The sequence below is a fragment of the Lepus europaeus genome, chromosome 1 (assembly GCF_033115175.1).
Source record: "Lepus europaeus isolate LE1 chromosome 1, mLepTim1.pri, whole genome shotgun sequence".
Classification (NCBI taxonomy): domain Eukaryota; kingdom Metazoa; phylum Chordata; class Mammalia; order Lagomorpha; family Leporidae; genus Lepus; species Lepus europaeus.
Window position 1 is genome coordinate 149466740 of NC_084827.1, and position 16433 is coordinate 149483172.

Here is a 16433-nt window from a genome sequence, read left to right on the forward strand (position 1 = left end):
CCTCATCAAATAGCTTAACAACCTGATAACAGCTAACTCCATACATTCCTCATAAAATGCATGGAACAAGCAGCTATCTTAGAGTCTACCAGTTTCTGAAGTGGGACACACATACCCTTTATCTGAGGTCTGGTATTAGCCTGCTGAGAGCTGGAATAAAAACTCTACATTAATACCTTGTTGGCCTGGAAAATATTTGCATAATGCCTCTCAATGGGGATTGTGAATTCTGATCCAGTAATCCCATTAGGCTAGGCAAGTTTCCCTTCATAACTGCAGACCGTAAGACACAGGAGTAATATAAGATCTTAGAGATTCATTTTATCCCAACCTTCCTCAGTATGCTTTTGCCTGTATCATTTCATTTTCTCTTGCAAGAAGAAAAGCACATATTACTTTACAGATGGAGAAACCAAGGCACAGATAAGTGAAGGGGTCCAGACGGGGTCACCTTTGCAAAGGTTAGGCTGAAGGGCAGCAACCTGAGCTGAGGTCATCTTGGCCTGGAGTCTGTGTGGTTCCTGGCAGGGCCATGCAATTGTAACAGCTCACTGTTGGCCTCCTATTCTAAGGCATTCACTTTTACCAAAGATAAGGCCTGAGAAAGTAAAATGACTTGTCTGAAACTGCCTGGGATATGACCCAGTCTTGGGAGTTCCTGTCTGAGGTCCCTTCTCGCTACTACAGTGATCTCTAGCACAGAGCCTTGTGTGGAGAATCTGCTTTTAAACATTCACAGGTGGACTCAGGACACCTGCATAGCACTCACCTGCAAGTAGAGGATGCAGACTGAATGCTGCGATGAAGAAACCTAGAGAGTCGGATGTGTTCACAGGGACCAGGGCCTGCAGCCCAACTAGCTCCAGGGGCTGCTGGGAAGCATCACTGAGGAAAGCCGGGGGAACACAGCCTGGGGGTGACTCTGATCAAGAGGGCAGCTCCAGCCCATGGTGGCCTTGAAGGGAGGCCAGGCCCAAGTGTAAAGAGCAGCAGGAGAGCTGAATTCTCACATGCAAATGTCTGACTTTAGAATGTCAGCAACTGAACCAGCTGAAAATGTTAGAGCACCATGTAGCGTTTTTGATAAAGGGAGACTCTAGTGTGAGTGTGTCTGTGTAGAGGGAGGGAGGGGGAGGGGGAGAGAGAGAAGGAGAGAGAGAGAGAGAGAACACAAAATGGGCCTGCAGACCGAAAGCTACTACAGGATGTCCCACCCTGACACACAGTAGTGAGGAGGGGTCACACGGGGCCTGTATCACTCAGCCGTGAAGTTTGGATTTGTTTACAAATGTATTTGTTCATGCCAGGTCTAATTTTATATTTTTAAAATATAACTGCAAAATCTGGCTGGCGCCGTGGCTTAATAGGTTAATCCTCCACCTTGCGGCGCCGGCACACCGGGTTCTAGTCCCAGTTGGGGCGCCGGATTCTATCCCGGTTGCCCCTCTTCCAGGCCAGCTCTCTGCTATGGCCCGGGAAGGCTGTGGAGGATGGCCCAGGTCCTTGGGCCCTGCACCCGCATGGGAGACCAGGAGAAGCACCTGGCTCCCGGCTTCGGATCAGCGAGATGCGCCGGCCGCAGCGGCCATTGGAGGGTGAATCAACGGCAAAAAGGAAGACCTTTATCTCTGTCTCTCTCTCTCAGTATCCACTCTGCCTATAAAAATATATATATATATATATAACTGCAGCTTCAAGTTCAGGGAATGTTAAGGACCTCAGATGATGGTCCTTTTGTTTATTTTTTGCTTTCTCCACAAGGGAAGGAAAGGCAGTCCTCAGGTCCCCATTTTACACATGAGGTCGCTGAGGCTCAGAGAAAGCGGAGTCACCTGGGTCGCCTCTCTACGCAGTGCCTTGCACAATTCAGGGCCAATCTTCTGCCTTGGAATCGCATGTCCTCCCTGTCAACTGATGCACCCAGAGATTCCCCCCTGAAGTGAAAACCCTGAGAGAGCGCCTGCCTTCCCGACAGGGCAAATGAGATCCAGTTCCCCAAACAGGGGGGCAGGTGGAAGGAAGCCCAGGTTCCACCAGAGCAAAGGGTGAGCTGGAATCCCAGCTCTCCCACGTTCAAAACTGAGCTGGCAAGGGGCACATGGTAAATAACGTTTTATTTGGTGATGGCTCTTTAGCTTTAAGTCACCTCAGCATTTACTTTTAATTAACTTCGTTAAATTAGGCGATTCATACTTGTAAATATTTGCATCTCTGCGATAAGCTTTTAGTTAAATTATTAAGGCTGCAGCTTCATGACTAATTCTAAGAATTGAGGTTGCTGCTGGACTGATAATAGAATCCATGCGATAAAAGGGGGGGGAATCGTTTCCTATTGGTTCATATCTCGGCACCAGATACAGCTGAGAGCAAAGCAGCACTCAGAGACATAGAAAAGAGGGTGAATTTACAGTTTTCTTTGAATTGTTCAAGGAATAAATCAATAAATCAGGGAGTTAGAGAACAAATGTAGGATGAAATAGCATCTGAAGGCGCTCGCTCACAATAAAAGCCTGTCCTGCTCTCTCTTGTTGAAAGGCACTCATCAGTGGCTCTGAACCTACATATTAGTTCGCTAAGGGGAGTGGAGGTGGGGCCTGGAAGGGGGTAGTGGGAAGGCTCAGGACAGTAAGTAACTATACAAGAAAAAATAACGCGACACAGAAAAGGAATCAGGATGAGAGCAGGGTAATTTCATGCCCCAATCAGTTTGGGCTATTACAAGGCTTGATTTGCTAGCTGCTCCCTTTCACCAGCATCAAAGGCACGTATGGAACCCGAAGAAGCTAGGCTGACAGGCTGTATTACAGCAGAAGGAGAAATGACAAAGAGTGCTCTAATTGCAATAAAAGAAGATTTGGAAGTAAAAGGTTTGTGATGACGTTAATAACCAGTCTTTACCAGCCGTGTCATGTTCAGCCAGAGGATGGAGAGACCCAGGCAGGACGGCAGAGCTCAGTACAAGTCATGAACACCTAAGAATCTCTTAATAACTTTTACTATTTGTTGAAAATCATCTCGACAATACAGTTCAGGAATCTTTGTGCTATAAATCCATTTCATCTGCAAAACTGAAAGCTGAATAAAATGTGGAATTATGCAGAATCTCCCGTGCCGATGCTGCTTCCAAAGCACTCTGCTGAATAATGACCTGGATTCTGGATGAGAGGGCAGAGCAGGGGGGACCTGCCTTGCACAGATTGGAACACAGGCTAAGAATCACCCTCCATGCTTCGGTGAAAAGTGTTGTGAAGTGCTAGCTTCCACATCAAAATTAAGAGAGACAAGCCAAAAAGCACTTCCAGTTATCCTCTAGTGGAAATTGGCAAATGGGACCATTGCTTTGGTGCTAAGCACCCAACCACGTTAGCCACTGAGCAGGTTATCAAAATCCAAATTCTGAGGCAGACATTGGGTCTAGCAGTAAAGTCATACACATCCTTTATTAGAGCACCTGGATTCAAGCCCCAACACTGGCTCCCGACTCCAGATTCCTGCTAAGATGTGCCTTGGGAGGCAGCAGGCAATAGCTCATACAGTTGCGGTCCTGCTACCCACATAGGAGACATAGATTGGCAATACTCTCATTCTCTCACTTTCTCATTCTCTAGATATTTTTAAGACAAAAAAAAAAAAAACTCTCAAGAGCACTCTGGGGCCAAGCTATGCCTTCTTCAATGCCCCCTCCCTCCAATTAGGGGTGGTCCAAGAAGCTCATGTCATTCTAGGGAGAAGGAAGGAGCCAGCATTGTGGCATAGCAGGTAAAGTCACTGCCTGCAATACCAGGACCCCTTTTGGGCTACGGTTCAAGACCCAGCCACACCACTTTCGATCCAGCTCCATGTTAATGCACCTGGGAAAGTAGCAGAGGATAGCCCAAGTGCTATGTTGCACCCGTGTGAGAGACCCGGATAAAGCTCCTGACTCCTGTCTTCTGCCTGGCCCAGCCCCAGCCATTGCAGCCATTTAGGGAGTGAACCAGCAGATGGAAGAGCTCTCTCTCTCTCTCTCTCCTCCTCTCTCTGTATAATTCTGACTTTCAAATAATTAAATCTTAAAAAAAAAAATGAAGGAAGCTTTTCTCATAAACAGCCTGCAAGGAGGTGAGATGTAATCACTATATTTCCAGGTACTGTCAAACTCCTTCCCACCAGATGTCAGCACTAATTTTTACATTGGTCCCTGATCCAATTGTCTTTCAATTACTTTATCCCAGTTCAACTACTAGCATGTTCATTTTTAAGATGAAAAGAAAGCCCAAAGATTTGTAAAATGTGTTATACAAACCTCATTGACTCTTATAAATTTAGGGAGAAAGCTGATCAGATCCTAAGAGAGGGAGGAGAGTTAAGGCAGGATCTCACACAGAGGCACACACACAAAAATTACCAACCAGGCCATTGGTATTTAAATTTGACAGCATTCCAATGCCAAACAATGTATGTTCATACGATCCCAGAAAGCCGACCAAATTCTGTCTTTAGGAGTTGTGTCATGTTTTCATTTGAAAGTATGATGTGCTCAAAATTGCTTCAAAATGTATGAGAACTTGCTGAATGGTTGCAAAACTCAACTGTCCTTCACAGTCACATGCATCGATTCTAGAATACTACATGGTTGGATTGCTCTTTTGTGAAGCTGGCCTGCAACTTTGGCTGCCTGTAAGTCCTAGTACAGTACTGATAATGCAGTATTCTTGCTGAATAGAGATTTGAGACTAAAGTAAGACTGCAAGTGTGAGGATGGACAACCATGAATAATAGTTAAGAGAACTTTGCTACAATCCAGTGTCTGGCTAGAGAGCAGGTGACAGATGAGTCATTCTCCAAAGGGACCACAGGAGGAATCACAGGTTTGGGAAGGGGTGATTGTTTAAATTGGTTTGCATAAGGTTTGAGATAGTCAAGGAATCTCCAAGCGAATTTTCTATCTCCCAGGTAATTCACATCACCCTTGTGCTGCAAGTCACTCTCTAATCCTCTCTATACCACTCCTTATATACAAGGTCCTCCAGTATCAGGCTCCAAACAACCTCTTCAGACTGATCTTCTGCTTCTCACCTACCTACCCTTCCCAGGCCAGCATCAAAAGAGAATCTCAGAGTACCTCTCAAGGCTCTAAACTCTAGACCTCTGCTCCCATTGTTGTAGCTTACTTTCTAATTGTTTTGTTATGCTCTAGATTGTTTGAGGGACAGGATGCATGCCTTATGAACCCCACAAACACAGTGTGATTCATTGAAAGCATGTTGTTCTGTTCTGTGCATCAGAACCATCTGGGCCCTGGTGAAAGATGCAGGCTCCCGATCACCTTCCTCAGCCAGCCCCTCTCTGCATGTCTATAGGAGCAGTCCTTTGATTCTTAATGACACCAACAGTCAAGGCACTGGACTTTGAACACAGGCCCTTAGGAACAGAGCCACACATTTATCTGTTTCGATTGTCGAAGAAAGCACCAGGAAAGAGTGTTTTCCTCATGGAAAGGCAGATCAAGGCTGTGAATGAAACATCCTACACAGAATCTCGTCTGTGCTCTTTGGTGTTCCCCCAGCACGTACAGCTTCTTTGGCTTCTAATAGCTAGAAAATCCACTGTCAACGAGTTCTTCACCTGTTATCAATTAGATTCCTTTTTTAAGGAAAAAAAAAAAAGCATTTCCAATCATTAGCCAATTCCTTTTCACTTCATGCCAATAGGCAGCTTGGAAGCAGATGAGAAGTGAGAGAGATTGGTGGCTGCCCATTTTAGCCTAGTGACCAAGCAAGTGGCCCTGGCTTTAAACCTTGTCCCCGCCACTTCTGGTGTGACTTTGATCAAATTACTGAATTTCTCTGTTCCTTAGTCGCCTCATCAATATGTTAATATCAATGGAATGCTTAGGATGGGACCTAGCTTGCTGTAGGTACTCAGGAAAGACTTGCTGTGCTTGGCTTGCTTTCAGTCTTTGTAGTTCGAAATCCAACATTTGAAACTTGTTATTTGAGGCCATCACGTGTAGTGAGTGACACTCTTGCCAGCACTTATATTTCTGCTTCTAAGTTTCAGAGTAAGACACTTGCAGTGGCAGGATTCTCCTGTGTCTTAAGAAAACCATGGCATGTGAGCCCCCTGATCCTGCCTGCCACACACACAAGAAAATGGAAATTTCAGACGCCCTATGAACTGTGCATTTTTACTCTTAGAATGTCCTGTCTCCAGTCAGCCACCATGGGCAGGAAATCGTAGTGTTCCTCTCTAGTGGCAGGGGAAATGGCCTTTGAAATTCAGGACACTACACTCTGGAACATGTTGGGCTTTTAGATCTGATCTTAGAATTCAAAGATGATCTCTTGCATGACAAGTGGACAAAATCCACAGTGTATAGATATTGAAATTCCAGGTCCACAGCTACAGTAGAAAGTGAGAGCTGATTGAAGTGGCCTATCAAGTGATGGTGATTTGTTCCTTTGGCTGTCCCTGTCTTTCAATGAAGCCTCTTCTGTGGTTAAAAAGACCATAGGTATCACTAAAGTGGATTTTATGACTGTTTTTGCAGCCATTCAGGACAGCTTTTGATTTCCACAAGACTGACTTTTCTGAATGCTCTCATGTTTGTCCTATTTAATTGTCCTCGACACTCCACTCAGAAACTTCTCACCCTTTCAGTAAGGGAATTACTTTAGCAGGACCATTTTTAGGGAATACTCTGTATCATCTGATAGAATGAAATGTTCTTAAAGATTAATTTACAACTGATAAATTGCCATGTAGAATGTAAAACTCATTGCATGTGTAGCTTGTATTTGTGGTCATTGTTGAAAAAAATTGAAAAAGCAATTAAATGTAGCTGATCCAAATTGCAATTGTTTTAAGCCATTTTAGAAATGTCTCCTGAGCCCTCAACCATTATCATTCCTCCTTCACTCTCTTTACAAACATCCCCTTGGTGCAAACAAGAAACACAAACATCTGCTGCTGCAATCTCTTCTCATTCCAATCCTTTGCGACACAAGAGCCCTCCCCTCATAACACAATGGGATATGTGAGTGATGAAAATGGGATTTTTTTTCTGTAGTCATTTCTGTAACATAGGCCACCAAATGATTATTGTAATGTTTTGATTCTGTAAAACCTGCTGAAATCGAAGCTAAGTAATACACATTGCAGAGGGCTGTGCTAATCCTGGCTGACCACATTCGTGCTTGGACCAAGGATGCAGGGCTGGTTACTGGAAACCTGACACTGAAGGAATTCTAAACAGAGACTAAAAGCATCTCTGTCCATATAACACAGGCAACTCAAGAGCCTGCGAGTACATTATTTTGCACTGACCTTTTCTTTTTTTAAAGTTTGCAATATTTTTAGAACTGAAAAAGAAAGCACCAACACAGATCTCAGCCTCTGAATTACTATGTGTGGCATGCTTGAGCAGAGTATGGTTTGCCAACCAGTGCAAACACCTCTCTTGGACAGCACTGGGAGTTTTACATCATGTTACTTCATCTCATTCTAGCTCCAAATTTGGTCACACTCAATTATTACCAAAAAAGGAAACCCATACAGGCTACCTTGGAAGTTAAAGAGTTGTCTCTGTTTTATTAACAGCACAGATAGTAGTTTACCGAAATTAAGTGGAATAAGATTCTGTCCTTTGAAAATGTTCTATAAGCGAAAAATCCAATGCTCATGCCTAAGCTGGACACACTGACCGTTGCTCATAAATCCTGTGTGGTTTTCACACTTTCTGCTGTACACCTTATTAAACGCACCCCTCTCCAAACAGACCGCCTTCTGGTCATTAATGTGTATCTAATTTTTCCCTTCTGCTGCTCCTCAACCTCATCCATCCTTCTTCCTCCTTAAAGGAACTCATTGGATGAGATGCACAGCCTTGAGACATGTAGGTCAATCATGATCAGCTCTGTATTTTGAGCATTTAGAAAACTGATACTTGGAGAACTCAAAAGTTGCAAGTGGTTTATTTTAAGAAAATAGGGCAGACTCAAGTTTCTCACTCAACAGTGAGCCTCCCACTCACTGGGACCACCTTGTTCTTTCTTGATTGGGAGGAAAGGGCATTGAGCTACAGCAGGTGGGAGGGAAGTTTGCATAATCCTGGCTTCTGCCTCTCCTGGGCATGTGTCCTATGTGAAAGTCCTCCAACCTGCGTAGCCTCCTGGAGGAAAGGATGAGAGGCACTGGGACAGAGGGGAACTGGACATCACTTCCACCTCTGGTTGTGTGCTTCAGCCCTCAAGCCCGGGTCCTTGAAACCATGGAAATCACACCCAGGTTTGACTCTGTCACCCTAAGTTCCTTAGTTGCAACCTTGTGTACTATGTTTTGAAACACCTGCATTAAGATGCTCCTAGATTATTGCATTCATGACAGATGCAAAGAATGTTCCCCTGCTGGACTAAGATTTCTATTTCTTGAATAAATATATTTAGCCTCTACTTAGTAAACCCAGTTTCCAGTTAATTTTGAGTCAAGATAGCTCTCAATTTCCTAAGTGCTCATTGGTCTTGCTGACCTCACTAGTATAAGATTCATTGAGTACCTACTGCGTTTCAAATACTCTTCAGGGCACCAGAGATAAAGCAGTAAACTCTTGCTTTTGGTGAACAAGGTAAATACAATAACCTCTACACTGATAAAGCTTGTAATCCTTCTATACTGGACCCAACCCAAGCCTTTACTAAGCCCACCATTCCTCTCTACCTTTTTCTGCCTTCAAATATTGTATATCAGCCTTATTTTGACCACTATCAATCTCTAACTGCCAGTGAGTGTCTACTTTGATTCCGCTTCCCACCACCACAAGCAATCCTCAGTGGTTCCATGTCGGTTGCTGGGTTTTCTCTTTACTCTTGGACACATTCAGGTGCTCCAAATTTGTGGAGCACCTGCAATGTGCAAAGCCCCATAAGTTGCTTAGGTAGAAGAAACTCAATTCCTTCAAAATGCCCCAATGCAGTACTTAAGCAGCCACAAGGAGGGTGAAAGACTGATGAGCTGAAAGGAAAGAGGTGTTTTTTTAGATTTTGTTTGATAATTTGTTTTTGCAATGGGGAGAGTGGGTGGTGCTGAGATGGGAGGATTTTACTCGAGCCCCTACATCTATCCTCATAAGTACAGCCACTTCATTCCTGGTAAAGTTTTGTCAGTGACTCCACCCCTCCAATACTGAGTCTTGTCTTAGGGTAGATGGTTGGTGCCCACGGCTGGCGCTCTGACCAGCTTAATGTCCGATAGCCAGTCCTTTTTGCTTGCTGAAAAATAGTGACCTACTGAGATGGCAGAAAAAGGTGTTGGTGGGGGGGCCCTCATGTAAACAAAAAATGGTCTTTATTTTGTTCTTTACATGTGAATTGCATATGGTTTTGTCACATGCAGACTGGCTAACCGTATCGCATGCAATTATAAGATTAAAAAGTATACGCCTGGGATAGGTCCTAGGAGACTTCCAAGCAAAATCTGAATCCTTCTAGCCTCAAGACATGAGCCTAATCAGAAATAAAACAAAACTTTTCAGTCAACACAGGCGTCCTTGAAGGCTCAGAGCATATAGGAATCAGAAATGGGCTTGTTTCTATTAAGTAACGACGGCTTCTGTGCGAGACTTTTAAGTGGAAATTTTTTAAAGAACTAGAACACAGACAAAATTGTGTAGTCACAGGAAAACTGAGGGCTCCTGAAGGAATGACCCATCTGTGATTTGCATCCTTGTTTGAGTCACAACCGCCTGGGGAAGCTGTCACTGGATTTCTCGCGGTTGGCTCAGAACACACCGTCAGCCCCTCCGATAAGCACTGCTCAGGCCCCAGAGTAGATGGGTTCTGTGCCTCCCTAAAACACCAACTGTCACACGAAGAAAGAGGCTATGAAAAGGGACTCTCTAGATGCACACAGCTGAAATGTCAGTCCCCTCGTCTTCTTCCTTTATTTGGAGCTAACGAGGAAGGTTTTGTTTCCTATTTAAAAGTTGTTCTTTGAAACACATACAATAATGTTCACAAGACCTTAAAAGTTGTTCTGGCCAACGTCTGTAGGAAACGCTCAATTTTGAGTAAAACATTATTATAAACAGCAGCGACACACCAGCCCCAAAGAGAGGAAAATTCTTCCAGCTCTCTTTGAACCTTAAAGAGTGTTTTCATAGGCCAATTCATTGTTTTTCTTCTCTCTGAAAAATTAAAAACAATAACTGCCATGGATGAGTTCTACAAAAAAGACAGTTTCCATGATTTCCTTTCTTGACACAGAACAGCTACCTCACTTGGTTTCTGCCACAAGCAAGCAAACTGCCAGACACGTAATGTCCCCTCTGAGGGAACAAGATGTGGCCACAAGATTCTCCGTGGGCTGCCCCATCTGCACCCGGGACACTGCCCTTCTCCATGCACAGGGCAAGGTGCGGGTGGGGAGGCAGCCGCGGTCCCCGCAGCACCCACGCAGCCCGTGCTGTCACAGGATCGCTCAGGGCGACTTCTGCCCCATCACCACTTGATCTGGATTCTCTCTCCAGAAATTAAAAAAAAAACACAAGGCATGCCTGTCTTTTATAATGTTCTGTTTTAAAAGAGAGAAATCTCTGGGGAGAGAATAGGACCCTAAGAGTCCAAGGCCTGGAATTCCTCCTTTCTCTCTTTCCATTTTAAACAGGAAGCATTCATGCTAAGAGAGTCCGGAGGGACCGGTGGTTGTATGTTCATTTTAGGGCAGATAATGTGTGTGTATGTTGCAAATGTCAGTGATTTATCCTAAGGGCTTAAAATGAGTGCAGAAAAACCACATGTTTCACTTCATGCAGAGAAATACCTTCAGTGGATATTGAGAGAAAGCACAGGTTAAGGATTTTTTTTTTTCCAAGTGTTTCAGAAATCTCCAACATGAACCAAAAGGAAATAGGAATGAACATGGGGTGGGGGTAGGAGACTTTAAAAATTCTTACGATAGACGATACAACACGTGCTGGAAGTTTTCTAAATCAGAAATGAAATTCTCTGAAAGGCAAGGAAAGGTGAAATGCAGGCCCCTTGGTTTCCCAGGGCTGGAGTGACAGATTATGCATCTGTCCTCTATTTGTCATGGGCAATTTAAAACGGAGCAAAGCAAACTGCACTGAATAATAGCAGCTGATGCTGTAATAACTTGTACGCAAACAATTTAATTTTTTATCTGAAAACTCTCACTAACCAAATTACCCCAAGCTTGAGGATCTATCTTTCATTATTATACATGGCCAAATTAAGACGCAAAAAAGTCGAGTGAGAATTCGATCGTTCATCCTTACGGATGTGTTCACGGGCTGCTTTCCATGGGCACGCGGACGGGGAAGGGGAACTTGTCAAACCTTCTTTGATTGGCAGAACTCGCAGAGCTGTGTTAGCATCCCGCTCCACAGATCGGGGGGTGGGGGGTGGGGTTCTGACCCCCACCAACAGCACCTGATGAACCACAGACACTGTGTTCTTCACAATGCTGTCATTTCTTCTCCAAGGGTCCTCACAGTCTGGACTCTGACGCTGGAGAGCTTTGCATTAATTATTGTGGTTGCCATTTTCCTTTTTAAAAGACCCTAAAGGGGGACTGATAACAAACGGGAAGGATCCGGGGGTGGTGGTGATGGTGCTTGTGTGCACAGAAGGTTTATGGGATTTTAAGAGCTGCAAACAGAAGTTGTCTGCTTAACCCCAGGCTAGATAAGCAGCAGTCATCTGCACATTGTTTGGAGACAGACTGCTTCCGTTATGGCAAACAAATCCGAAGATGCTGTGTCCTCCCAGAGGGATCCACAGACGGCCACTTCCTGTTAGTCTTGATTCTCACTCTGCACCTGTGTGCCCACACCTGGCAGTTGGTTTGGTTTGTCCCACTCTGCTACGGGCCTGACCTTGCAGTAGAATGACTTTTTATCAAAGTTCTGGGTGGGTCATTTCCAGCTCTGAGTTGACGCTTTTTCTGGGGGCTACAGAGAGGGGAAGGCACACTTATTCCACACAGGATGTGACAGCAGCCACCCAGAGTTAGATCAGATTACTGCCTGTTGAAAGAACACCTCCCAGATTCACAAGACAGGGAGTGCAATCCATAGAGACTTGGGCCACTCCAAGAACCCTGGCACTTCTAAGATAGGCAGCAGAGAGGCAAAGAAGCACGAGGCAAGGAGGCTGGTTGAATGATTAAGCCTTAAGAGAGCCAAACTCATTGCCTTCTCTGGAAACCAGTTCCACTGCTATGATTCAGGCCAACATAAGAAAGTATAAATAAGATAGAAATTATTCCTGGGGTGCGTGTTTGGCACAGTTAAAACATTGCTTGGCACACACGTATCCCACATCAGAGTGCCTGGCTTCCAGTCCCAGCTCCACTTCTGATTCCAGCTCCCTGCTAATGTGTACCCCGGGAAGCAGTGAGTGATGGCCCAAGTACTTGAACCCCTGCCACCCATGTAGGAGACCCCGGTGGAGAGCCGGGCTCCCAGCTTGGCCCTGGCCCGCCCCCAGCTTTTGCAGTCATTGAAGGAATGAACCAGGAAATGAAAGATATCTCCCTTGGAAGTAAATAAATTCAATTGTTTTAACTGTGTATTCCTCTCTCATGTACCAATCTGAGTGTAAGTGGCCCTGACTGCCATGGTGACACCCAGGCACCTGCCATCTTGCTCCGCCTTTCTCAGCAGTGGCAGAGACTTCCTTCTCTTTTTAAAGAAAACTGCATCTCCTCTGCTCTCGTGGCATTGCCAGACCCAGCCTGTGGCCACTGCCAACCGCCGAGGAGGCCGAGGACCATGCTGTTCGCCTGTGCAGCCAGCTTGGCCACTGCTGACACGTGTCTCTTCTTGTCTTTCCAGGGGAGGACCAGCAGATCCTGTGGACTACCTGACAGCAGCACCTCGGGGGCTCTACAAGGAAAGGGAGCTTCCGTATTACCCGGGGGCTCATCCCATGCATCCTCCCAAAGGGAGCTACCCCTGCGCCCCGGATCTCAGGGTGGCAGATCTCCGGTATCCTCAGTACTACCCACCCCCGCCAGCCCCCCAGCACAAAGGACCCTTCCGACAGGATGTTCCACCTTCCCCTCCCCCGCACCAGAGAGTACCAGGCTATCCAGAAATGGGCAGACCAGGGCCCCGGGGGGGCAGCCCAGACCAGTACCCCTACCGAACCCAGGACCCCCGGCAGAAGAACCCCATGACTGCAGCAGTATAGCTGAACACCACCAAGATCAGCCAAGCCCAGAAAGGAAGACGCCTAACACTAACCTCACCCTTCCTCCACCCTAAGACGTTCTTCCTATTAAGAACTCTCCATGGTACCAATCGGCCACTTCTCACTTGGGTTGCAACACTTGACTGCTAATCAGAGAGGAAAGAAAGCGGGAGAGAGTGTGCATCAGGATAGAATCAGAGGAAAGCTGGGGTCATAAAAACAATACCACCTGGTACTTATAGAGCATTCAGGACTGTTCAGTTCAGTGAGGGTAGCAACTGAAGAAGCAATCTACAATGGAGATGTATTCCGTGATGCCTGCCTGGCGAGGTAACCTGTGCCCGTGCACACACACACACACACGCACATACACACAGAATTGGCAGTACCCAGGGAGTCCCTGCCAAGCAGGATTCTGTGTTGGCCTCAGTGCCCCTCCGTGGGACCATTGAGTTAAAGGTTGGCAGAGTAGCAAGACTGCAGATGTGGGCATCTTGAGTATAGTGTGTTCTTAGAGGGAAAAAAACAATGGCAAACATGACCAGTGACCCCCTTGAAGTGTTTTGTACTGAGATGACTATGTTTCTGTATCTCTGGAATTTCTGGGTCTGCTGATACCATTCATTTGCTGTAAACATTTCGCCTGCTTCCTCACTTATGATAGAACATTCGGTAAAGTACAGTATGTGGGGGCGGGGGGTGGGGGGTGGGTCCTGAGAGAACCTGCAGGACTAATCAAGCTTCCAGAAGGAATACTCCTGAGGACTAAGGTGATCAGGGGAAGATGGTTGAAACCCCATGGTCCTCACCTTCCTTCCTCCCTGGGCATGACAGCTTGGAGATACTTGGTTTCAAAGTCACCCCCACATCTTCTGCCTGTAATTATTTTAATGGGGCCTCCACTTTAAGACTAAGGGTTAAAGTATACTTATGCAACATAGGGCCAGCCAGTTAGAGGTTGCCGGGGAAGCAATGCCCCAGAGATGGCAGTTCCACACTCTGTGTCCAACAGTGCCCGTCTGTACTCAGGGACATTGAGGGGCTGGCTGAGGCCCTTGGAAATTGGTGACCAGCAGGTAGTAAATGGAAGTGAATGATGGAGGGTGTTTGTGTACATGTGTGCATGTGTTCAAACGTGTGTGATTACCAGGATGGAAGATAAAAATACTTCCTGTGAAGTTTGATGAGGAAAGGTTGGAAAGAGGAGAAGGAAGAGGTGAGGACCCATAAGGGTAAACCAAGCTGCATCTGCACTTTTTCATTAACAAATGTCAAGGCAAGGCCAGGGTCCCCAACTGGGAGAGGAAGATCTCCTGGCCTTGGAAAGCCGAAATCTGACCCTCTAAAGCTCTGAAGTACGACAACACATCACAGCTCTTTTCTTCAAAAGCAGAACATCTAATGCTTACAACCTGACCCAAACAAGAATACAGGCAGGAGGAACGATAAACTTGGAGGCAACAATTTGAACTGCTCAGTGGCTCTTGAATTACTTTGCCTTTTCATATTCCTTCTTCATTCCCTCAAAAAAAATAAAAAAGGCTGGACTTCAATTTAGACATATTCCAGCTGAGATTAAAATGCCTCTGGTAGGATTTAATAAATTATAGTATTATTGAATATATAGAATATCCAGCTAGCCCTGTTTGAACTATTTTATTATTTCAACTAGAATTCTGTTCCTCGGAATGATGCAACTGCTGGTTCTAGACAGAAATAGTATGATTTATTGTACTTTCGGAGAGACTGTAGTCTAAAACCACAGTCACTATGGCTCTCTGGAAAAAGATCGTCAGGTGTTTTTGTCCTCTGTAAGTTTTCTTCAGCCAGGCACCTTTAGATTGTTTATTCATTCAAAGAGGGTGAGGATCTTAGGCCATGCTCAGCTGGAGATATGGAGCAGGTGAGCTACAGGGTTCCCCTGCCAACACATTGGATGATGCCTTCCCCTTAAGCCAAATAAACATTAAAGAAGAAAATAAGATGAGCACAATGCAGGATTTAGAAGCATGAAGTATTAGTTCTTCAGTATGCTCTGTATTTTAGACAGATTTCTTTAGACTATTGGATGTATTCAAGCCACAAGGCTCCTTCTAGGTGAAGGCTAGGCCTCTTGAAGGGCAGCCAGGGGTGGCAGTGTGAGGTGAGACTGTGTCTAGGGGGAACAACCCTTGCAGGAAGAATGCACAATACCTCTTACACACGGGCTCAGGGTAAGCTGCTCTGAGACATGCTTTTATGCTCTATACACAGTCAATATAATAGTTGCTAATCCTGAGGGTGATGTGAAGGTGCCATGAAAGCAAACAGAAAATAGATTTTTTTTAAGTCCTCTTCTCATGCTTGAAATGTAACCATGCCCTATTTGATCCTGCCCTAAAGAAGCTAACATTATATTTGTGACAGAGGCTCTATTAAGCCAAGCAATAATTAAGATCTCACATGTAAGCTTTATACATGTCTGGGTATTAACACCCCCCCCCCCCATTGTCAGCACCCGGAGGTTATGGCCTCATTCTCAGTATTTAGGAGAACAGGTTCTTTTTAGAGCATTTGGAAGATCAGGCTATAATCAGTAGGTACGCAGGAACAGGAGAGCGTTTCTCCTCATTCGTTATAGTCTTGCACAAAGCTTTGCAAAAACACAATCAACTGACTCCTCCTAGCTCAGAACTCGAATAGCCCTCCCAGAACAGAATGGCACATCCAGCGACCAAGCCGTCCACATACACCTGGCTGGCTGCAGATCTGATGGCTGCTCATTTAGGCCTCAAAATGATGCTTGGCCTCAAGTCCCTATTTTAAGGAGCCCTATTTTTCTCCCTTTGTACAGGAGAAAGAAAGAGAACAGGCCATGGAAAACTTCTATGTGCAGGAGAATTCAATCTTCCTCAAAGGCAAGAAACACATTTTCATTAATCTACCGCACACCGTTTCTCCACAATATTAACTCAGTAAATGAAAAGCAAGCTCAAAAACAAAAAATTTCTTAAATCATGACTTAGTAGCAAACAGGAATTGGGAAAAATTTTATTCTAAGCTCATTATTCTTAGATTTTTAGATAAAGGTATTTGCACTCCCCTCCCCCCTCCCCCATAGCATGGAGCAAAGATCCTATCACCAATAGCATGGTAGCAATGCAGAGACCCACTGCTGCCTATGGAGGAAATGCCACGAACACCTCCAGGGGAAGGAGATTGGAGACTTGATGGTAGTTTTATTCTTGCTACCAGTTAAATTAA

At 45.2% G+C, this 16433-nt stretch overlaps 1 protein-coding gene across 1 annotated transcript in view; it reads left to right on the plus strand.

Annotated features, from left to right (window-relative positions):
- Positions 1–13881, plus strand: part of PARD3B (par-3 family cell polarity regulator beta) — a 1146588-nt gene extending 1132707 nt beyond the window's left edge. Inside the window, exon 23 of the mRNA XM_062190191.1 lies at positions 12833–13881. Within this exon, the coding sequence (XP_062046175.1) occupies positions 12833–13190 (358 nt within the window). The 3' untranslated portion in view covers positions 13191–13881. The remainder of the gene's footprint in view (positions 1–12832) is intronic.
- The last annotated feature ends 2552 nt before the right edge of the window (positions 13882–16433 follow it).